This window comes from Ooceraea biroi, chromosome 4, assembly GCF_003672135.1.
Source record: "Ooceraea biroi isolate clonal line C1 chromosome 4, Obir_v5.4, whole genome shotgun sequence".
In the NCBI taxonomy this organism is placed as follows: Eukaryota; Metazoa; Arthropoda; class Insecta; order Hymenoptera; family Formicidae; genus Ooceraea; species Ooceraea biroi.
In genome coordinates this window covers 424970-448723 of record NC_039509.1, presented here as the reverse complement: position 1 = coordinate 448723, position 23754 = coordinate 424970, and the positions used below count along the sequence as shown (strand labels likewise).

Genomic DNA, 23754 nt, shown 5'->3' with positions numbered 1-23754 from the left:
CCGAGCCAAACTCCCGGTCTATATGCGACCTGGAAGGCTTCCGGGCTGGAGCGGGACATTACGGGCCCCTCTCTCGTCCTCGGACACGGGAACACAGAAAACCGGGGTCCTATCTTATCCGTGGAGAAGTTTATAGCCCGGTCGACTCTAATTGGGCGAGAAATCATCGGGCACTCCTTTTCTCCGTCCGCACGCTCAAAAAGACTCTCACTAATTCACGATTTCTCGCGTATTATTGCCGGACCGCGCCACCGCTTCCCCTCCCGCTTCCTTCCCTCCTGTCGTCACGATGTGAAACACCTTCTCTTCCTCTTTCCTTCTAGACGTTTGGCAAGGAACGAGTGAACATCATTCTGAGGGGATCCGACATGCATCGATGTATCGGCATTTACGCTGAGCTGCGTAATTTCATGTTTTTATATGACGTTGATGTACTCGTACCCCGCGAAAGGGGAGTTGAGGGGAAGCGAGACTGTGTGGGTGGACAAGCAATCGTTTCACTGGCTCGATCATTCGAATGTCTGTCCGCGTATCAGTGCCTCGCTCGTCTAATTAGTTTTACATATTTGGAAGAGACCTCGAAAATTGTTTAAGATCGCCTCACCGAATAAAGAATGTACTTTATACGGTTTACATAAGCGATTTGCTTATTAACAAAGTGTCCCGTACCGTAATCTCGGCACGCAATCGAAACCCGCGCGCCGGATCACAGTAACTCCTCCCCAAAAGAATCCACGGCTGATTATCTTGAATGAAAATTCCGCGACAGTTGTCGGAGCGCATAAACATCTTGCCTTAGTGCGGCTAGCGCGTGATTTCGCCGATTATAGGGAGGCGTTTGCATTTACTCGCTGTTTATCGCACGCGCATATTTTCTTATGGAAAAACGCGACGGAAGTGGCTTAATGCAATTTACTGCGAACGCAGGCGACGTGTCTGTCAGTAATCCCTTCGTCCTAATTCTCGCTAACATCAATGTCTCGACTTAAGGCACACGCCTGTGCGTCGTTAGGCGCGGTAACAAGCGAGAGGGTAATCGGAAGACGATGAACGCGACGAGCGAGCGAGCGATTTAACGCGCGCGGAGAAGGCATGCTGCTGCCTCGGCAAGCAATATCTCATTGAGCCAAGGAGGAGGTGACTTTAACGTCGGCCACTTGCTTCTTCCCTCGTGAGCAATCGCGGCCAAGACGGGGCCGACGTGCCCGCCGAGAGAGAAAGATCGTTAATCTTGCCGCGCACCGATCGGGCGCAGATAGTAATTGTTACGTTCTGCTTTCCCGTGGCCGACCGTTCGAGCGTGTCCGACGAATCTCCTCCAACACCTGAAGACTCGAATTCGTCCCTCTCTCGCGCGTCTCCGCGTTCCATTTCCCACCTCTGTCTTTCCACGTGCGTGCACGCGCGCGTTCACTCGCTCGACTCTTCCTTGGGAGTCGCCGCGACCAATCCTCACCCATCACTGGTGTTAATGCCTTCGTCGAGTCTGTTGGCACTACAATACCGCCGATATCTGTTCGTCACTTTGCTGCTGACTCTGTTTGCGCTGGGTCCTCCTGGCTTGTACGGCGGCGGCAGATGAATGGAATCACGCGCGTGGAAGTTGAATCAGCTGAGGGGTTACAAATTCTCGATTCAGGGGAAGGTAGAAATAATGGTGATTGAAGCAGAATTAGAAAAAAAGAGCTTAATCAATAGCCAAGTTTTCCTCGAATCCAATAATTTGCGATTATTAAACATACATCAATAATTCAGCGTAAGCAATTGATGATCATTCTTTCCTTGATAAAGAAATCAACGCTGATTATTGTCCCTTATTCAAGATTTCTTATATTGGGCATTCTTTCACCTGTTCGTCCATTTCCGGACGACTCGAGTTACCAGGACACGCGTGACGATTGTCTCGAAATCCACGGGCCCCCATATACCACGAAGAGGTAGCTTGACGTTGTGGTTTCTCGTCCCTCCACACGTCTGTCCTTCTGTTCAAGTTGACCAGGCTGTCAAAGCTGGTTCACTCGCGTGCAAATAGAATCGAGGATCCGCCGGTATCCCCGGTCGTTGGACTCCAAAAAAGAGGAGGCGTGCGCGTGAAAAGGTGCGTCGATTCGTCGTGTTAACGCCATTAACGAGTCCGCTCGTATTACATGGCCGGCGACGCGATCTCGCCTCACTCTGTCCACCTCGTCTCTCCTCGTCTGATCTCCTCCCTCGGTCGCACCGCAGCGTCTACCCTTCTCGTCCTACCGTGCGCTTATTCCCGGCTCGTGAAGCTTGTCGAGCGTGGCCATAAATTCGCCGGTTGCGCTGACCGTTGACGCGGGCCACGATATCCGAAATGTCGGCGGATCCAATGTTTTCGTGCTCTCAACGGCAACAAGCGATTCCACCCGTGCCCGTGGCGGAGAGTGTCGTCCTGGAGAAACCAGTTTCGCGCGCAGATTCCTTATTTGCGAGCCCGACGAAACCGTAGATTCGAGTTAATCGTCGATGAGCCTTCTCTCGCTCGCGCGCTTTCCCTGCCCCCTCACTACCTCTCACTCCTCCTCACCAATACGTTCTCTGGCTGCTGCATCCCTCGGGGATCGACACCTCGGATACGGAGGCTTCGAGCGGTCTCGCGAGTACATGTGGCCCCGTCCTCGTCGGAGAATGAATCTGTCCCGGTGGCGATCTTCCAACTGGAACTGACGCAAGTCTCGCACCACGAGAGTAGTGCCAGCTTGAAATTTTATCATCTATGATGGGTTTTTAATGGGGATCTTCCATGGCAGGAGGGAGACAAGTAGCGTACGCGTAATGAATACACTCGCGGCGAATAATTGAAGCGTTTACGCGGGGAAGAAGGATAACATCGTCCTCTTTAATTTCTTTTCAGGAAGTTGAACGATAACTGGCAGACTTGTGACGTGTTCTATGGAACATTAAGCAAGAAATAACTATTGGCAATTTTACCTTTCTTGTACACGTTTTGTGTCTTCCCTCCCTCCTCCGGTCGTTGACAAAACGGCGGTTCGAGTAAATGTACGGGTGCGATCGCGCGAGAATGTCCGCGACGTCGGTATTCGCGCGAGCGATTTAATAAAAGATAAGTACGGAAAATATTAGATAAACTTCGGCCGCTCATTTCATCGCAGAATATCCTGTATTGCGTTAGCAGATATGCGGAAATATATTCCGCTGAGGATAATTGCCGTGCGATGTAAATCAGTACCTATAGTTGCTTATGATACTGATTCCTTACTGATACTGATGTCTATAGAACTCTCAATGTATTAATGAAGGTATGTACGGTTCACCAGAGCAAACGGATCAAGTCCGAGTTATCAACAAAGACGTTTCGTATTTTTTCTATACTTTACCAACCTTTAATTTCTAAAGTTTATATGCGAGCAATTTATTTTCTAAGAACGAAAATAAATAGTTGAAAAATCAAGCTTTGAGAGAATATTGCCCATATAGCTTATAATTATTATTTCATTTATTATTTTACTTGGGAATGGAAGGAAATTGATTTGATGAGAGTGATAACGTCAGATATTCATGTAAATTTATTTCAATATGATATACTTTATTGTGCGGACATTTTGTGGGTCGCCGAAAATCGTTTCGTCAGTTAAGAGGATAGACAGAGAGAAAATTTGGAAGAGAGTTCTTAAAAGTTCGCAAGTTCGCAAGAGAGAATGAATTGTGACACGCCGTGTAGATATTTACAAACGAATTCATTTAAATAAACATTACTTCAACAGACAGTTCTCTTATATCTACGGTTTTGCTTATTTCTATTTCAAATACCTAGATAACGCACACCTCTATATATCTCATAATGATTCGCTAGGACTAGTTCCGAATGAGCTCGAACGATCTCGTTCATCGCTCACGGTACATTTCTTATTCTCGATCCACACGAGCGACTCCTCTCAGGTAGATTTGAGCGAACTAACAGCGTTTTACCCCTGTCACGCGATGTGCATCGATCACCTACTTAATCAACAGTAATAATTACAATGAGACACTGACGATATTGCGTTTCAACAACACGCAGCTCGCAATACATTTACTCGTACCCATCATTGTAAGAAATCGTTCGTATTCCGTGTAATAAGCAGTTCTACAGATATCGAAGATTTCAACCGATAGGAAAGAGTCGAGCTCGATAATAATGAGAGGAGAGGAAATGCTAAAATACACGGGTGCCGCGTCCGACGGCACGTCTCGATCACTCGCGTGCCAATCGAATAAATGCTGATGCTACCGATTGGCATTTCACGTTCAGCCTTAACATCCGCTATTCTCACGATTTATCTTGGACACCGCAAGGCGAAAGACACTTTCATGTTTGCACTTCATCAATCAGTTGCAACCGATAGTTATCACGATTCACGCGATTTACGTATTATTCCCGCTCGCGAGAGAGGTTCTCCAATAAATAAATAGCAACGTGGTCACTTGTACGTAGATCCTGATTTTCGCCTGAAAGAATGTCACTTCAGATTTGATGGCCGTGACCGACCAAACCAAGATATTCACCGTACGCGCACATCTATCTAGCTCAACGATCGTGCTTCGTCAGTTCCAACGGTTGTTGATCAGTCCAATGATCCCTCCAAGCGACCGGTGGCGACGACGGTACGTCCTGATCAGAGTCCTGAACATCGATCTCCTCGTCTTCGTCCTCGTCCTGATCGTAACGTATCCTATGCGCCGATCCCGGTCTAGGCCCGAGTCCGGATCCCTGATGTTGCTCATACACGGGACTGCTCGGTCTCGAGAGCCCGGACGAGTCGTCACCCACCAGTTGGCTGATCATCCGGAAGGCGCTGGGTTTCTTCTCCGGTTGTTTTGGCGCCGATTCGAGCCTGTCAATCCTCTCTGACGGTCTGTCTGTGAGATTAGTGTCCCTGCTCGTGGAGTTAGTGACGACCGCGCGGAACGCGCTACTTTCGCCGCCCATGCCGGCGATGGAGCAGCTGGATGTACGTTGGCCGATTTCCATAGCGGACGTAGCGGAGTGCGGTTGCTGCTGCTGCTGCGGCTGCGGCTGCGGCGGTGGCGGGGGCGGTGGTGGCGAGCGCTTTAAGAGGTTCATGCGCTGGTGACGACGCCACTTTGCCCGTCTGTTGGAAAACCAAACCTAAGAGTCACGAGTTAGGTCGTTAGAACGCTCGTTCAAGTTAGAAGGGAGTTCGGGAATGACGCGGTTGTCCTCCGCAGGACCTGTTCCAACTTTGACAAATATCGGATGCTGCGTGCCGACATCGATGCGTGCTGATGTTCATCGAGGAATATCCAAATCGAATGTTCAATTCGACATCGTTTTAACGATGCGCTTTCTTGCTTCTGTGCAAAGCAGTTATTATTCAAGAATCTCTCTCTCTCTCTCTCTCTCCCCCTCTCTTTCTCTCTCTGAATGCAGTCTCTCGCAATACTGTGACATTTCTTGTAATTTACTTTTCAATTGTTTCACGCAACATCAGTCTGCAGTTAGAATCAGACCCTGCGTCGACGCGTCTTTATATTTCTGTGACTGGTAGATTCTTACCTGAACGCGTGCTTCCGAGAGTGACGTTTTCGAGGCGAGACGCTCGCGCGTGGACACGCAAGGATAATGCGACCTCTCGAACTCTTTTTCGAGCTCCTCGAGCTGCTCCGGACTGAAGGTCGTGCGATTGCGTCGGAACTTGGGCTGTTCCGAACCGTCCAAGCTTCCGTCGTCTCCGTCGCCGTCTGCATATCAACAAAGCACGTTTTCTATGGGCTGTGTCTCTGAATACAACCCGTTCATATTGATAAAACTGATGCATTCGACAAGAAAATTTAAATCATGGTCTTAAACTCAAACGTTATTCAGAAATTATAAGAAACCCTCTCTTGCCCCTGTTTCTCGATTTTTTCATTCCCGTTTTAGTGAATAGTCCAACTTCAGAATTTAAGCTACTGAATACCTCTGTATAACCAAGTAAAATCTCTCCTTTTCTTACACCGAGAAGATTTCATATTGCCAAGCACATCACAGATCTCTTTCGTCACCTTGCAAGTATCCCCGAGCGATCGCGTCGGCGGCATGGAGCGCGTGTTCAGAAGAACCCGCGACGGAAGCGGACGCGGCCGCGGCCGCGGCCGCAGCCGCACCGGGGCTCAGGGATGGCGGTAGAAGTAGAGCGGATGCGCCGGAGATGCCGGTGGCGAGAGGCGGCAGCATCCACGGGTGTCCAGTTGCTCCTGGTGCCGGCCAGCCCGCCGGCAAATGGTGGCTCGTCGTCGGATGTTGATGCGAGTTGAAATAAGGATGCGGTCCGGCGGCCGCGTACAGGCCGTAGCCGGCAGCACGCGCAAACTCGGCAGCCGCGCGTTCCGCCGCGCGGTTCCGCAGTATCCGATTGATGCTGCTGACTGACGGGGCTGTCGCGTTGCTGCAGACTCCTGAAACAGGCGAATTCCGGTGTCCCTGTTAACGCGAGACGAGTCGGAGCCGTGAAAGTGTTGGGAATTACATCATCGCGTACACTCAACGCGATACTCTTCGTTGGAAATGTGAAAGAGTTGAGTGAACCTTCGTGTTGCAACTGTTTCATTATTTAATACGAGGATCTTTTTATGGTACGTTTTGTTGAATTTTCTGAGTGAGAGCATTGTGTGCAGTAAAATCGCGTTGAAGTTTACCGACGACTATAATGATATTCGCACGAAGATTCGAGAACAGTGATGTGTGTCAAGACGTAAGGTCGCAGAAACGCGTTTCTTAATTCTTTCGCTAAATTACACGTTGCTCATACGTGCGTCCGTAATCACGGGTCGTTTGCACTCGCGTGGCTTACGGAGGACGAGCATAATTAAGTAAGGAACACGCTATTTTATGCATCGCGCTGATGAAGACGTGACACTTATGACTAAGCGCGTTCCAGGATACATTGCGAAAAAAACTTAGTCAATGTCAATGTTAGTCAAGTTGGCCAATTCGTCATTGGATGTTTCGTGATCATTGGTTGCCGCGCACGCGCGTAATTGCTCTACGTAAATTAAAATTCTAACTAATTTGCAATTTATTATTCTTCCTGTCGCAGTTTTTATAAGCGCGACTCGGCTCATAAAAAATGTATGTTCGTTTAATCTGAATTTGTATATTCGAACGTGTTTCTCGACAGGTGCCGATCCAATCGAAGCGACATCATTATCTTACCCTCGGAGATCAGCCTCTCGCGAATTTCCCAAGCAAAGATGGTCGGGTTCTCCCTTTTATATTGCTCGATCTTGGCGACGACAGCCGGCGTCGCTACTTTCGGCTTACTGCCACCGATCAGACCCGGCGGGCGCAGCGTACCTGAAACACGATAAAGCGGGTTTCAAGGACGTAGTGCATTGGCAAAAGTCTCATTCGGGATTCCCGATAAAATCGCTCGTAAATGGCACCGCGGCACGGCGCATTTATATTTTGCGCCCTGTTCGGCAGCGCGGTCACGCCAAAAATCACGAAGCTCGCCGTAATTCCCGAAAATCACGCGATGCACGCGCATCCGAAACCGAAATGTAATTTTCACAATTTATGACATGATTGATGTGGAGGGCGAACGATAATTATAATATTAAATATTACAATGGCCGTTATTACATGTATAATCTATACTATTCATAAGCATTTCGTCGCCTCAGATATCGTTCCACGTGAGACAGAATAGAACTCGTTCGGTCATTTAAAATGGATATGAGAACGTCGCGGTAAAATGTAAGATGAATACAAGTGGTAACATATGATATTACGAAAGTCACGCCAATATTGTAGTATAGCGATGCTCAAGATCGCGTGCTACCACAAACGGATATCAATCCTATCTTCTCGTATCTGGGCGGATTCATGATGCAGCGATTAGGACAGCACGAGGATACCTTACGTAATGTACATCGTGATACAAGGAAATTATCTGCGCACGTGTAACCGCTGCGCGTTAGGTCGCGTTAATCCGAAACATATCTAGCGCCATTATCGCGCGCGTCATGTTTAAGAATTAGATTTCACGCTTAAATGGATTAATAGCCATTGGTAAAAATTATCATGGCTTGCCAGTCGATATTTTCTGAAGCAAGAAAATAAATTTATTTTATATATGTGAGATTGTAAAGTAGCCTTATAGACAAGAACACGTACTTTAGAAGTCTGCCGCTATCGTATTCAGAAACTAGACTTGTAATTTACTACTAGACGCGTGGGGGAGGGGGAGACAATGAGCAACGTAGCAGTCAATTAGCCATGAATTAATTAATACATGCGAGTGAATGCTGAGTCGCACAACAGCCTAGTAAACATATTACAAGTACGAACAGGCTGCGTGCATCATCGATTGAATTATTGCTACTACCAAAGGCGTGTAAGTAAAATACATAGTTTGATCAACGGAAGTTTTATATATTACATTATAATATTACGAAATATCCTCACAATTTCTGAAGGAGAAAGTATATTTAAACTTGAAATAATTTCATGTACACATATACACATTTCTAGAGTTCTATTATCTCATCTTGATAAAATCCACTATGATCAAAGATCAAAGAAATAATAAAGAATAAAAATTTCTTGTGTAGATACATTGTCCTTTTGTTCGTTTCGTACATTTTTCTGTTCGTTCATCATGATGTAATGGCAGTAACCATAGCACTAAGAGATGTGCATCTCATTTCGACATAGTTGACAATTGCGATCATAGTTATGCGTCGAGTCACACAAAATTCTTACTTCTCATTTAATTTCGCGGTAGCAAAATATCGCGTTTGAGATGTACTCATGTATCCGCTGTTTTTGTCCTGCCTCTGACGGCGGCGGCGTAAGAGCGAAGAAACGATAGTCACGTTCGCGTGCTAACATCAACGTCAACCATCGAGCGTAAAGGGTCCCATCGAGACTCGCCTTCCGACCCCAATTACGCGCGGGGCTCATCGTGGAAGGACGACGTTGCTCGTATGCCGCCGAAGTGCATGCATCATCCGTGAGTCGCGCGTTCTGTCGCGGCCGCCAGGTTCCTCGCGCGTTGGTACTCGCGTCGGAGTCGTACGTCAGTTCGGTGCCAAGCGAGAGAGACAGAAAGACCGGCAAGGTAATGGAAACCAGAGGCGCAGGCAGACTTGAGCAATTATCGGTCGTTACGTACTATTATTAATAACAATAATGACGGCTAAACCCGGCAGGGTATCGCGTGCGCTCCCACGGATGAAGTGCGTGCCGGGTATATAAACGATGTACCCACCTAATAGGTATCCATGCCGCGAGCAAATTCCTTGCCCCGACCCGCTATCTCGGTCTCGCTCTTTCGTCGGTTCCCCCTGCCCCTCTTGGTTCCACGTCTTTTAGTTTGCTCTCTGTCTTCTCTTTCCTCTATCTGTCTATCTTTCCCTGCCTACTCCTCGTCAAGCCTCCCCGGTCTTTCATTGCTGCTCGCTCTTGGTTTGCTCTCGGTGGTGTGCTTCTGTGTTGGATGTGAGCGCATACGTGCGTGCGTACGTAAGATTCTCGAGCGCGGTGCGCCGTCGTTTTTAATAAAAGAAACCGCACGAAGCCAATTTCGTTAGCCGGTTAGGGTTACTCGCGAGCGCAATCGGCCGGGATGTCAGTTCGGCGCGGTTACGCGAGTAGTTACGGGGTGAGAAGAGTGCATTCAGAGCGCGCGTCGCATGCGTGCATTCGGCGAGCCATGGCGCGATCTCTTTTATGAATTGATAATAAGGGATTAGCGTAATTACATGGCGAACGTATGAACAGCGTCGCGATAAAAATTACGAGCAAACAGCCGGAACGCCTCCGGCATTGTCCTCGCGATTGCCATCCAGTTATCCTAATAGCGATAGTGACACGTTAAGTATGTTACGACACGCTCCGGATTTTGGCCATTTATCTTCGCGGTCTCGATCTTTGACGTTCGCGATCTGTCCGTGATTGACGCATCAAAGAAGTCAAGTCACGACTTTTGAAAGTCCCATATTCACCGTTCGCCACTTGACCACGATGTTCACTTGCCGCTATACGATTTTCATATGAATTGGCTGAGCATGACACAATACTCCCAATTTCTTGTATCTTGTTACCAAATCTTCGACCATGATTGGAGCTGAGCGAATCTTCTACGTGTAGCTTATACGTGTAACGGTTGATTTAGCAATTTATTCCACTGACGGATCAAGCGCGCTAATATAATACAATTCGTATCAATTTTCTTGCCAGCAAAGCGACGCGATGTCGTAGCACGTCACTTCCTTCTCGTTCGGGTGACACGCGGATCAACGAGCGGACCATTCGATAGAGTGCCAGTGATTCCACGGGATTAATTGTTCGCCGTCGTTAAGTAATCGGTCGGTCGATTATGGTACATTATATTCACCTCGAGACGCCTAAGGAGTCCGTATCCAGCGAGATGAAGACATTACCGGCGCGCCGCGAGAGAGGCAGACCCCGAACGGTATTTTTACGAGCCGCTCGTAAAGTTAACGAGGACCGCGAGGTAGCAGGCTTCTCTACGAGAAAGAGAGAAACTCTGACGTTCCACGGCGATGCTCGGTGGCTCGCCTCCATTTTTTATTGCTTGCCTCTCGGCGCGCGGATCCCTCTTCTCCCTCCGCTTCTTCTTCTTCTTCTTCTCCGACATCTCCTTTGGTTTCTTAGTCTTTCTGGCCTTTCCTCGAACGCAATCGCGGCTCCTGTACACTCGTGCGGGCAACCGATGATTCTCGATCTCGTTCAGAGCGTGAATTTCCGCGAGTTTCACCACGCTCTTGCGTGCAAGATCGCACTCGCGTGCCCGCCTCGGCGAAAGCGCCCTGGTGTGCATTACCTCGCGGAATATGGCGGTCGAAGGCGGATGAAGAGCAGCTCAAAGCTGACGCGAAAAGCGCGAACGCCGGAAAGCGCAGGGCGTGGTTCGTTGAATGATTTGAACTCTCTCAAGATATAATATAGTTTCGACTTTTACCATGCTCTGTGGTTATAAAGATAGTAGTAGATAAATAATACTTTTAGCTCGAAGCTAATGTGTCATGTAATGTATAATTCTTAATGCGCTTTTAAAGCGAGATAAACTACCTCCGAAAGAGGTTTGAGTCTATATTTCTCAAGATCAAGAAGAAACGAGAACCTCTCTAAATTCTGCGTTAACTCGCCGGAATGTAGACCCGAGAAAAAATGGATATAATATGGTCAGATGTAAATATACATAATAAGATCCGAAAAGATCTGATGGCATATAAAATTTTATATTATTTTGTATAGTGATGTCCGAATTTTGGCACGATATGATCTTATCTTAATGTAATCATGATTATGTTTGAACAGATCTGGTTTTATGTGTAATCAGATCTAGCTGAATATGATTGTATACAGATATAATCATATCAAACAAAATTTTACATATTATTATATATGATCAAATAATATAAGATATGTTTATCGGATCTCTTCATACGTATACAACTATAATGAGATCTAATCAAATATGATTGTAGTATAAAATATAAAATCATATCGCGCCAATTTTTTGACATTATTATATATCATCATATAAAATTAAATTAAATTTTAAATTTTCGGATCTTATTATATATAGCCAATTATGTATGATCATATATGATCACATAGGTCCATTTTTTCTCGGGGAGGAGCTAATGATTCGCGCAAACATTGACGAATTATTCGAGTTCGTTTGCCAAGGTGCTAAAGTTTTAACGTGTGAAAGAAGCACCTATTACACGTTAATCTTTGCGAGCTAACGAGCTTCGGCCGGCTGTTGCGCTCTTCATGATGCTCGTTACGTACGTGCCTTGCAAACGCACTCGGTGTTGTTCTCCGTGTTCTTTGGTTCGCTTGGAAATACTTGAGATATTAACGCGGCATCGTTTGAAGCAATTGCTGATTGCTGCACGAAATCATAGCAAAAAGTTACAATTGCGAATTATGCAAACCTCAAAGATGGGAAAAGGAAGAACGGACGAGAGAACCGTATACATTAAATCGATGTAAATGCTAACACAATTATTAATTCAAATGTTTTAAAGAAGAAATCGGACAATTTGAAGACACTTTGATGGCTAAGATTTTTTAAAAATGAATAATGCTTAAGAATTTTATCTGACAAATACGGTATATCTCTCGCAGCTCAACTTGATGATTCTCGACTTTGTATGTTTTCGCAATCTACTGTTTTCTCTCATTTCTAGAGAATCGATGATATTCTCGGGACGTAGAATAGAAATGGATGATTTCTGCTTCGACTCTGCAAATTACGTACGTACGTAATGCGTGCAGCGCTCGATACTCGCGAATAGGTATAGCAGCTGACGAACATAATGGCGATATGTCAACGGAGTGGTTCCCCTACGTAGGTTCTCGCGTTCGGAATGTCACCCAATAATTTGCATATTCTTGTATCATCGATGATAAGAGACAATGTACGGCATATAACATCGAGCATATATAATATATATACATGTACATCCGGACGACGACTCTCTTCGGCTTCGCGGTAAATCGCAAGAGTAAATTTCGCAAAAACTCACCCAAAAGTTTCGTGACGACCGCGCCCTGCTGATTCAGAGACAGCACGTGATTGGCGAGATCGTTGTAGTGCCTTAGTGCTCCTAATCCATGCGACAATTCGATTAGACGCTGTCGCGATGCACCGCCGCTGTTGCCGCTGGCGAAGGGACCCGCTGTGCAATTTTGCAAGTTTACCCCTGTAATCCGAGAAACATTTCTCTATTACTACTTGGGCTTGTCACTTTAACTTTATCGTGACTTTCACGAGATTTGTATATCTTACTTTGAGTTATGCTTATAGAGGAGTTAACGAAATTCGAGGGATGACTTTACGTTCCGAGATAATCATCTCCGAATCTACTTTTTTAACGAAGATCTTCGTCAGGTCCCACGGAGTCAATTGAATGCCTCGTTAAATTAACAATTGTCTGCGTAATCGCTGTAACGAAAGTGGTCACGGTGAAGCACTTCGTGTTCAACTTCGCATTAATTTAAATCGCTGCAAGTGATCTTGTGATCCTGTTAGTGACGCGATCTTTCAGAATGTCGAGGACGCATTCAGGGCACCTGTCGCACGTAGTTGATAATTAATTTATATTCTTGTAGAAGTCAGGGTAATAATATAAAAGCGCTTGATGTTTTATACTCATCGAAATTGCCTTGCACCGTTTTTTTCACTTTTTTGCAATGATTTGACGTGAGTTGCAAAATATTACAAAAACTTTGATTCTCAATCTTTATCAATTTTGCCTTCAGTTACCGATAATTATCTCTACTCGTAAATAATCACTCGTAAATAACCACTGGCACGTCAATCAACTAATCAACGCAAGAGTTAATCACTTTAAGTAAATTCAGACTCAATAAAAACATATCCTTCGTCATTAACTTTGCATTAATATACTTGACTCAGGGCCATACAGGGTCTATTATTACATTAATAATTCACTTTATTACGCGTGTTACACAAATGCAAACAATTCATCTACGCTAGATACAAAGATCTCCGTAAGTTTTCAAAAGAACGCGCGCGAATTGAATCTTTCTCATGAATTTACAGCTGAGTAATTTCCAGGACATTTCGAGCAATGGCAACAGGAAAATAGCAATTTACGATCGGACACACGACATTATTAAGGATCGTTCGTTCTTAATCTCTAGTCGATTCGTGGATACATTCTGTCCGCTAAGTTTCGAATAATCAGGCGTTCAGTGAAGATCCTGCTATGATTGCGCTAAGTAGAAAATTGACGCACAGAAAATAGTCTACAACAAGAGGAAACCTTAATTATACAACGTCCAGTGCAATCGCGGACGCAACTCGAAGCGAACGTTTAAGCGTAAATCGACGCGCGCTTCAAGATAATATGAATTAAACGCGCGATAGATGTTAATTACTGAGTGCCGGCACTGCGATTAAAATTATGATGTACTTATTGCAGGCGCGACTTCCTCGTAATCGCGCTGTCAACTAATCTTAATAACGTTCAGCGCGATCCGCGCGGACGCCAATTTACGGTCAAACGATACAGCGAAATTAAGAGCGCAAAGTAGCTGTCATTTACGAACGACGAACGCAATTACTTTTTACTCGATCCTGCGAAAGGATCCCAGCGATCGTTGGAAGAAAGAGAGGAAGAGATAGAAAGAAAAAGAAAGAGGAGAAATCGTTGGACGAAATTAAATTCCAAGTGTTAGCAGAAAACAGGTCCGCCGTGATCATTTGTATCGCGTTGTTTCAACTGGTTTTAACGAGTGGACCGGACGAATACGCGGTAGTTCGTTTACATAGTGAGAATGTTTAATTAATTAGTCCTTTATGAGCCGGGTGGATCGCCAATCGGTACGACGGACGCATCTTATGTGGATCGTTTGCAATTTGTTAACCGCGCAATCGAATGTCCGTTTCTGCAGCTTGTGACACCAAGTAGCTAATTATTAATGGCTCCTTATCCGATAATATATTTAAGTAGAATTTCAGCTCATTCGATCAGCTTAGTGTAATTTGAAAGCGAGTGTAATGGAAGCGACACTTTTTGCAGACATTAAAATGCTATCGAAAATGTTTTCTATAACAATTTTAATTATTCAACTTCTTAATTGAATCAATTGTCATTCTAGGCTTTCTGAGTTATTATTGTTCGAAATCTGTATGACAACACTTTGTTCTCAATATCTAAGAAAAAATTATTTTGAAATCATCTAATAAAACTGATTAAAAGAAAAGTCCGGTGGTTTTAAGACGCTTTGTATGGAATCAAATGATTATGCAGATCGCGTAGAAGCCACGATGATTTAATTCACGATATGGGGGTCTTCAATTACGTTTGCGAAATTCCCGAGGAGTTTATGGCAAAACCGAAGTGCCGCTGAAGTTATTTCTCGAGGAATCTTGTTCGCGGCAGTCGCTCGAAACGCGAATAAAACTTGCGCGAATTCTGAGAGTCCTGGCACCCGTCTCGTCCGCCTGGATGGCACATCGGGCGCGCATTCCACGCTCGTTTCGTGTCAAAGCGATCGGAGGTGTCGTGAAAACGAAAGTAGCCGATGCACAGAAAGAAATGCGTCCCGTCGTTGCATCGACACCAGGCAGGAACCGGTTCTGAACGAGTTCTGGCATCAGGCCTCGCGGTATATTCGTCCGTATATTCGAAATCGCCGCCGGTAAAGACCGATCGCTTGACACGGCGTAATAGATAATAGACAGAAAAACTGGAAGGCCGATTCTCTCTTCCTGCGGGATCGGTGGACTCGTGAGATCGTTTCTCGCTGCCGATGAGCGGTTTTATCCGGACCGAAGCCCACGGATCTCGAGTAAAACCATGTCGCGCCACGAACGCTTCGCTAACGATGCGCGAAATCAAGTTAACCCTTAAGCACAGATCACTGATCTGCGACATGAACGCGAATAGAAGTATAGAATACAACGAAGATTGAATCATTTGACGAGAATGTTGAAAGATGGAGGCATTCAGATAATAAAGTTTATGCGTGCACTTGAAAAGAGAAATACGTTTCAAAAGTCGAATGTGTGCCTTAATGCTAACTCTTAATTATGCCTATCTTTAAATTATCGCATCTTTGATTACTCGGCGATAAAATTTTGCGAGTAAGATCAGAGCGGATGTCTGTCGCTGAATTTTTTCACGCGTAGAACAAGATTTAGAGGTGTTGAAGGATATACAGATGATTACGTTTGCACTTGCAGGTAGTATATCTCACAAAAAGGTACTCTTATGTTATCACGTTATAATCTATAGCGATCGTGTTAAGAGCAAGTTGTACACGTAGCCGATAATTGATACACATAGCTACAGGCAAGCATTTTACGTAATGACTCGGTGATTAGTGGAGTCCGTGACGAGATGGTACCCGAGAAGCTGAGTGGGAACTCATTTGCAGATGAAGATATCCATTTCTTGTTTGTGTGTGTGTCATACATGTGCCACTTGCGCCATGGACGCAGCTAGGGTGTAATCATAAAATCGCGTAGTAGAATGCGTTATCGTTGCGCGGCATCGTAATAATTGCATCTAGTGCCTAATTGCTCATAAATTTTACGTTTATCCGCGAACATGACGCATCGTTGGTGCCACATCTGCGTCATTCGCGCCAAGTATCATCCGAAATTCAATTTTATCACAATTAATAACACGTCACGCAATTGAATGCGCGATAAAAAAAGGCGAGATTGTTTCTTTTTTTTCTCGCTGCAACTGACATATTGGCATGCTACTACAATTAAGCGTGACTACAAACGCATTATGATCGTAAACTTAGAAGGATCACGTTGATGGACGTAAAATTTAGCGTCGGAGGGCAGGATCCTGTCCACGTTCACGAAATTGTAACTCCGATAAGTAGTACATTCCGCGCGTGCACAGTACACATCTCTCTCACGGACACTTTTGACAATTGGTCGTCAAGACTGTAACAAAGTACCGCACAAAGACAGTTATCAGCCTCGAGGTGTACCTGTTTCAAAACGTTCTGGGCACGGTCGTAAAACTCAGCGGCATGGCCACTGCCGAGTATCGAGTATAGCTTCGAGAACAGCGAACAGAATTCGTATCGGGTCTTAAAGTGGATTAGCGTGAGTTCTACGCGAGTCAAGCTGGATTTGTTCTCTGTCTGCCACAACGAGTTATCAGACTTCTTTTTAGCTTCTAGATTTTTATAAATATCATTCTGCTTGAATCAATTTCAGCGCACATTTTAATCGCGTTTATACTGAGTGTCTTTAATGTGACGATAGATGGATTTCTTGCATTTATTCAATTTAAATTTTATAATGGATACTACATCGAGGTGAGAATGCTGCACCATCAACGTAATCGCGAAATATAAATTTGATATAAGTTATGAGTAATCAATATATCTCTCATAATCGTATAATTTATACGATTAGACACAAGTGCTATAAAGTGCTATCAAAGAGCACCAGGAAGACCTCTTTCATGACATCGTCCTCCGCTTCTCTCTGCTCGCTGTCGAAGACACCTACTGCCTACGTGGTACCTGTCTCGAAATGGCCTGGGTGTGGCCATAAAATCCCGCGGTTCTAAAACCAAGTGCTCCGCGAGCGCGAACACGCGCGGCGCGGCGTACGAGCCATCGAGAGCAAGAGGATCGAGAGCACCCCCTCCGGAACGGACGCGTATTGAGCGTTAAACGAGAGTAATACCTTCGAGTCGCCGTGCCCGATGAGAGGTACTGTTGCCAACGCATTGAAACCGGTTCCGAACGAGTGCGGTGCGCCTTGGTAGCCCCTATGTTCCATCTGGCAAGTGTAAACCACGAGAGGAGATCCGCGAACGCGCGGTGGTTGGGTACGTCGTCATAGGCGCGTGGGGTACGCTTCCAATCGCGCGCGCACCCTTATCATCCCCCTTATCAGGGATATCTCGCGAGCCGGCAGCCTCGACCAGCGAGCAGCCGGAGCGTTCTGCATCCGACAACCGCGTGAACGTTAGTTATGTCTGATTAGACACGAGTGTTATAAAGCGCTGCCAAAGAGCACAAGGAAGATCTCTTTCGTAGTATCCTTCTCTCTTTCACTCTATCTTTGCCTGCTTCGCGAAACCGAAGACACCTATTGCCTACGTGCTACCTGCTTTGATATGCCGTAGGTGGACGCTAATCCGCAGTGATCGCGGTTTCTGCTCTCACCTCTTTCTCTTTCTCTTCACCTCTCTCGATGATTTGGTTATTGGCGATTGGATGAGTGACGCGATCGATCGTTGATGAAGCGATAACGTTAAGAATGTCACCACGGAATGGGCATTGCACTTGTTAGGAGATTTGAGAAGGAATTTCGTGTCCCCTTCGGATTTTGTATTTGCATGCTCGGAGTTAATGACCTCCGGTATCGCAAACATTCGAAAACTGGTATTCGACGGCTCGTTTAATATGCATGCTTTCGACGCTATTACTAATATCGCGACAGTTTTTAATCCGAAACAGAAATATGTATTGCCGAACATCGGTTCTGATTTATTTCACCATTGCAATTTTCGTAATTAGATTCCAAAGTCACGATTCAATTAATGCGTTTTTGAGATTCTTTTTTCGTGCTTTCGACGGCGTGAAATGGTTCAATTAGATACGGGACGGGACGTATACAGGTGTTCGAGTGTACAGGTGTCCAATGTTAATTGTAGTTACCATCTTGCGTCGGACGAAAGGCGCGGCAAAAGATCGTAAGGCGATTCATAATTCAATTAATTATTCGGTTATCTCCCATCAAGACAGATATAATCAATATGCTCATTTGTCGTCACACGGAATACATTTATCTTCCACGCTATCGGAAACATATAGTGATTAAATGTACATGTTTATTAATTGCAGAATACGAATTGCACGATTATCGATTCTGTTGACGTTTCAATCGTATTAGTGTGATTTGAAAGCTGTGTTGCAATCATATTTTCTATCCATTTTAAAGATTAAGTGTTCTATTGGGTTGACCAAAAAGTAATTGCGTTTTTTTTTATATAAATAAAAGGCGAATTTTTCATGGGAAACAAAAACTTTATTAAACAATATATTGTCCATTTTGTTTGATTATCTTTTGCCATTTTTCAGGTAACTTCATGATTCCGCGCTCAAAAAAGTTCTTATCTTTTTCAGCAAAAAACAATTCCAAGAACGATTTGATATCCTCATCAGCAGTAAAGGTTTTACCATTCAAGGCGTTTTGCAAAGAACAAAACAAATGGTAATCTGATGGTGCCAGGTCTGGCGAATATGGTGGATGTGGTAACATCATGGTAACACATCCCATCCAAGCTGCAACAATTTTTGACGAGTGACCAAACTTGTACGTGGTCTAGCGTTATCATGGTGAAACACAACACCTTTGCGATTCACCAATTCTCGACGTTTCTGTTTGATGGCATCATTTAATTTATCCAGTTGACGACAGTATACGTCTGAATTAATGGTTTGATTCCTTGCAAGCAGCTCAAAATACACAATACCTTTAAAGTCCCACCAGACTGACAGCATAATCTTTCTTTGGTGAATATCTGCTTTTCAAGTGCTTTGAGCAGGTTCATCACGCTTGCTCCACGATCTTTTTCGTTTGACGTTGTTGTAGACGATCCATTTTTCGTCGCCTGTTATCATACGTTTCAAAAATCGATCATTTTCCTCACGTTTCAAAAGAGAATCGCAGATGTCAATACGCTTAGTGAGATGAATTTCTTTGAGCTCATGTGGTACCCAAATATCGAGCTTACTAATGTATCCAAGTCGTTTTAAATGGTTTTCAACACTCGATTTCGATACGTTAAGATTCTCAGCAATCTCTCGTGTCGTTAAACGCCGATTGGAATCGATCAGTGCCTTTATTTTGTCATCATCAATTTCGATTGGCCTTCCTGAGCGTGGTGCATCTTTCACATTAAAATCTGCAGATCGAAATTTAGTAAACCAATTTTGACACTGCCACAGTTTTAAAGCATCTTCGCCATATACATCACATAACTTTGTATGAGCTTGCACAGCGTTTTTCCCTTTTCGGAAGTAATAAAACAAAATATGACGAAAATGTTCTTTTTGATTTTCCATTTTGAAATCGACGGCAAACAAACAATTGTTAACGAAATCGTGTACTTTCTTTTTCTAAAACAAGCTTGAACTGTGAGTTGTTAACCTACATAATGAATTTGCGGTTTAGAATGAAGTTAGTTACATTTCAAGACATGTATGTCCATCTATTGGAAAAAAACGCAATTACTTTTTGGCCAACCCAATATAATGAAACTAAGTTGAAAGAGAGAGAAAGAGATCAAGATAAAATAATATATAAATGATAATATATGTACATATTAAACACATAAACATAAAATATCGTTGACAAGAAGATCCATCTTTACTGCTGTTAATTTAGTCCAACATCAATCGTTTCTCGTAACGATTAAGCATAATCAAAAACCAATACGATAACATTACATCAAAAGAATGTTCAATAATCCGTTTCCAGAAAAATCATTATACAATTTCGCTGGTGGTCCTGGCTTTCACGTACTCTCTCATTATTTCGATATTTCGTCGATTATTGTATCTACTTTCAATAGTCCCAGGAGTGTATTCAAGTGTTTTTAATGTGTTCGGTTAAAGGCACGTTAAACAACGGCTTTAAATTTCAATAACGCCGTCTTGCAAGTTTGTTATAATAAAGTGCATGGAACACGATTGTAAATAGTGACGTTGCGTGTGACGTGTCTCATAATTATCGATTTATCGCAGGGACAACCGAATTAATTGACTCTTCATTGCTTACACATACGTTTGCCTTATCTCACATTTAAGAACACAGAATGATATTATAATTTCGATTAGTATCGAAATGTACAGACTGTTCCTATGGCAAGAAACAGAACAACTACTTATCGCGCTTAAAACCGAATTTTAAAATCATATTATAGATATTTATCGTCGCAGATTAACACGCTTGAGAAAAAAAAATCGTAGAATTCGATAAAAATATTATTATGATGTCTGTTATCATGATTCTCTCATTCTGAGTTCGTTTACTCTACGGAAATTGTTAACCGAGTTCAGTGCACTCAAACATCTTTGTTATTGAACAGTTAATCGAATAATATTTGCGCACATATATCAAGATGGACAATATCTGTGAACAATCATTCTCTCGATGACTGGAAATCGGTTAGTCGAGCTACTGTAAACCTTGTGTGAGCAGACTAAAGAAAGAAAGAAATCCTCGATAAGCCTCGAATCTATCGATAATCAGACTTCAGCTCGAACTCGATTTTGAGACTTGAATATCGCGAGTGCCTTCATAGTACTCACCATCTATCAAAGAAGCCGGCACGTTCATTTGCTGATGGTGATGGGCTGCCGGGTGCTGATGGTGATGCGGCGGGTGGACCTGCAGCAGGTGCGATCTCGTCTGGGAGAAGGTGGGCGACGGTGGTTCCCAAGGTCGAGTGACGCCGGTACTGGCAGGCACGTCATCGTCCTGGCAGCAGAACTTGTCGCCCGCACTCGCAGCAGTCGTGCCGGCGCAATTGGCCACCCCGTGTCCATCGTTATTGTTGTTGCTAACGTCGCCGTTATTGTTGTTGTTATTATTGTTGTTGTTGCTGTTGCTATTGTTGCCGTTATTGGTATTGTTCGTGAGGCGCGTGGTGGTCGCGCCCGTCGCAGGGCTACCACTACCACTAGCACTGCCACTGACACTACCACTGCCAATGCCGTCGACCTGCACCATTTCGCCGTCGATCGCAGCCGCCGACTTGGCAGTACCAGGAGGGGTCGCGACGCCGCCACCGATCATCATCACCAGACGATCTCACCTCCGCCCCCTCCACATTCAGCAACGCGGCTCCTCCCTCTCCTGCTCTTCCTCCACCTCCGCGGATGCACCACGTCTATCCTCGGAGTGCTCCTCTGCCTCGTATCTCGCATCCAACGGATTTTTTCACTGTGCAGGGCAATCGCGATCCCCGAGATCGAACGAATAATCGGATCGGGCTCCTAAGAAGATTGAACAGGTGTAATCGGAACGTCAACGAACGTTCTCGATGACTACGAGTCGATTGAACGTATTGTTTAGGGCTATTGAGCTTTCGGATCCTTGCAAGCTTTCTCGCGTTCGTAGTACACGGCTGACAAAATTCGTTCTTCTCGTTATGCGTCGGATATCGTTGCAAGGGTGGACATTCCTCGATCTCCCATCTCGAAAAATTGTTCTGTAAGAGTTGTTGATAAGTTTACTTGCCAATTGCACGATTGTCAAACTGTCAAGTAGCTGTCCTCTGCTCGTTCAGATAGATCCTCCACTATCTTTGCATGTTTCTTCACATGGACGCGGTAAGAGTTCAATACGCGTTCAGTACAACCCCATCTTGCTTGCCGAGTGAGTGCAGTCCCCGATATTGGTCTTCACGTCATCCTCACGTTCGGTGTTCATCGAACTGTCACATGTGCACTACGAAAACACACTGTCCGCCAGTATCCTCCGACACAGACACGTTTCGCGGGCAGACTCGTCACGTGAGGTGGAAGGACACGCGAGTCGCGGCTGCGTGTCCTGCGGGTCCGATTAACGGAGCGGAATGACTTCCTGTTCGCTCGCGCGATGACGGTCGCGACGCATCGCGACGCGAGCTTTTACGTCGTCGCGGTACTTGAGCCTAGTCGAAGCCGAAGAGCCGAAGGCGCGGAGTGTTGGAGCGCAGGCGTCCTCGACGATGCTCGTGACCACGTCCCCCTTCTCCTCTTCCTCCTCCTCGTGTTCCCTCTCCGTACTCTTTCTCGCGTGTCGATCGCCCTCTCGCTCCTTCCGCCTACGAAGGCTCCCTTCTCCAATGACAGGCAACGAGGACTGCGGCCACCGGGGTAACCTGCTCGCGCTCCGCCGGATTCGAGCGGATTGCCTTCCGCTCGTGGTTTCGAAGCGCGCCCAGACTAGCTTTACCCCCACCCTACCCCTACCCGCGCGGCTCCCAGGACTTGCTGCTGCTCGTCGAGGTGAGATCAAGATTTAATGTGACGTGACTTGCCTCGTCGCTCCATATACGTGATCGACTTTCTGTCTCTTCTCTCTATTCACCAGGGAGCTCCCTCCCTCCCGATGCACCTCTCGTTACCACGGTCTTCTGCCCTCCGTGCAGATTCGTTTCTTCATCTGGTTGATCTCTGGATATGAAACCAAGTGTAAAAGGAAAATATAATCAACCTTCTTCAGAATGGCGAAATAGATTATTCTTCTCTCACTTTTTCCTCCTCTCGCCCTTTTGACTTATGGTTCTTTCCGGTGCACTGCTCTTCTCATCACGCGATCGATGCGTCGAACTATCTTTCTCGTGCTCCGATATCAAGAACTCGTACATGGTGGATTCACTTCATCCCTCTATGACAACTCGGTTATCGGTCGCAACTGAAACTCGTCTTCGCTCTCCCCTTCGGCTTCGGAGTAGGTGTTCTTTTCTTGGACCTGCACGATCAAACGTGAGTGCGTTACGCACGGAGCAACCTGCTCGCGCTCCGCCGTATTCGAGCAGATTGCCTTCCGCTGCGCGCCCCGCTCGAAGCGCGCCCAGACTAGTCTTACCCCCACCCTTTATCCGCAAAAGACTTCGCTCCGTTGCTTCTACCCGGCAAAAGAAGATGAGATCAAGATTTAAGATGAGGGAAACAGATACGAGGAAGGCGGTTGCTATCGAAGACGTGTGGGAGCTGTTGATTACGCTAGGACGTAAAAGAGTGGACGTGGGGTGGAAGACGCTACCAGGACACGGGGTACGAAGGGGGACTCTCACGAGGAGTTCTCCTGGTCGGCGAGAGTACAGGCGGGGTGGGGAACGGGCAATCGCGAGCGCGGGGCATCGTGGGGATGCACGGTAAAAGGGAGAGAGAGCTGATAAAAGCCGGCTAAGTGCGCACAGCACACCGCGCATCTGAGCTTACCCAACGCCCACCGACCATTACCGAGTCGATCGACCAATTGGGCGATCCGGTGGGCCGCCCAACGATCTGTCCGCTCGCCTCCACGTCGCCCACGCTTTTAAAGCGCGGCCTTCCGCTCGTATCTTCAACCGACGCGAAGCGGTCGTCGTCGTCGACCGTTGCCATCACGGCTGCTATAGCGTGCACTTTCGGAATAGGACGTCGGACGTAGGACACGCTCGGGGATAACCGATTGGCGCAATTACTCACCGGCCCCCTGACATGTTGCGCACCAGCTTGACCTGGCCATACGAACA

At 45.6% G+C, this 23754-nt stretch overlaps 1 protein-coding gene across 1 annotated transcript; it reads right to left on the bottom strand.

Moving 5' to 3' along the window:
* Positions 1-3532: 3532 nt before the first annotated feature.
* Positions 3533-22471, bottom strand: LOC105283577 (paired box protein Pax-6). The gene is made up of 6 exons (XM_011346442.3): positions 20837-22471; positions 12535-12711; positions 7181-7321; positions 6031-6423; positions 5543-5727; positions 3533-5134 (listed from the first exon to the last, which is right to left on the bottom strand). Exons 1-6 carry the CDS (start codon positions 21324-21326, stop codon positions 4553-4555), a joined length of 1968 nt encoding a protein of 655 aa, XP_011344744.2. The 5' UTR covers positions 21327-22471; the 3' UTR covers positions 3533-4552.
* Between the last annotated feature and the right edge of the window lie 1283 nt (positions 22472-23754).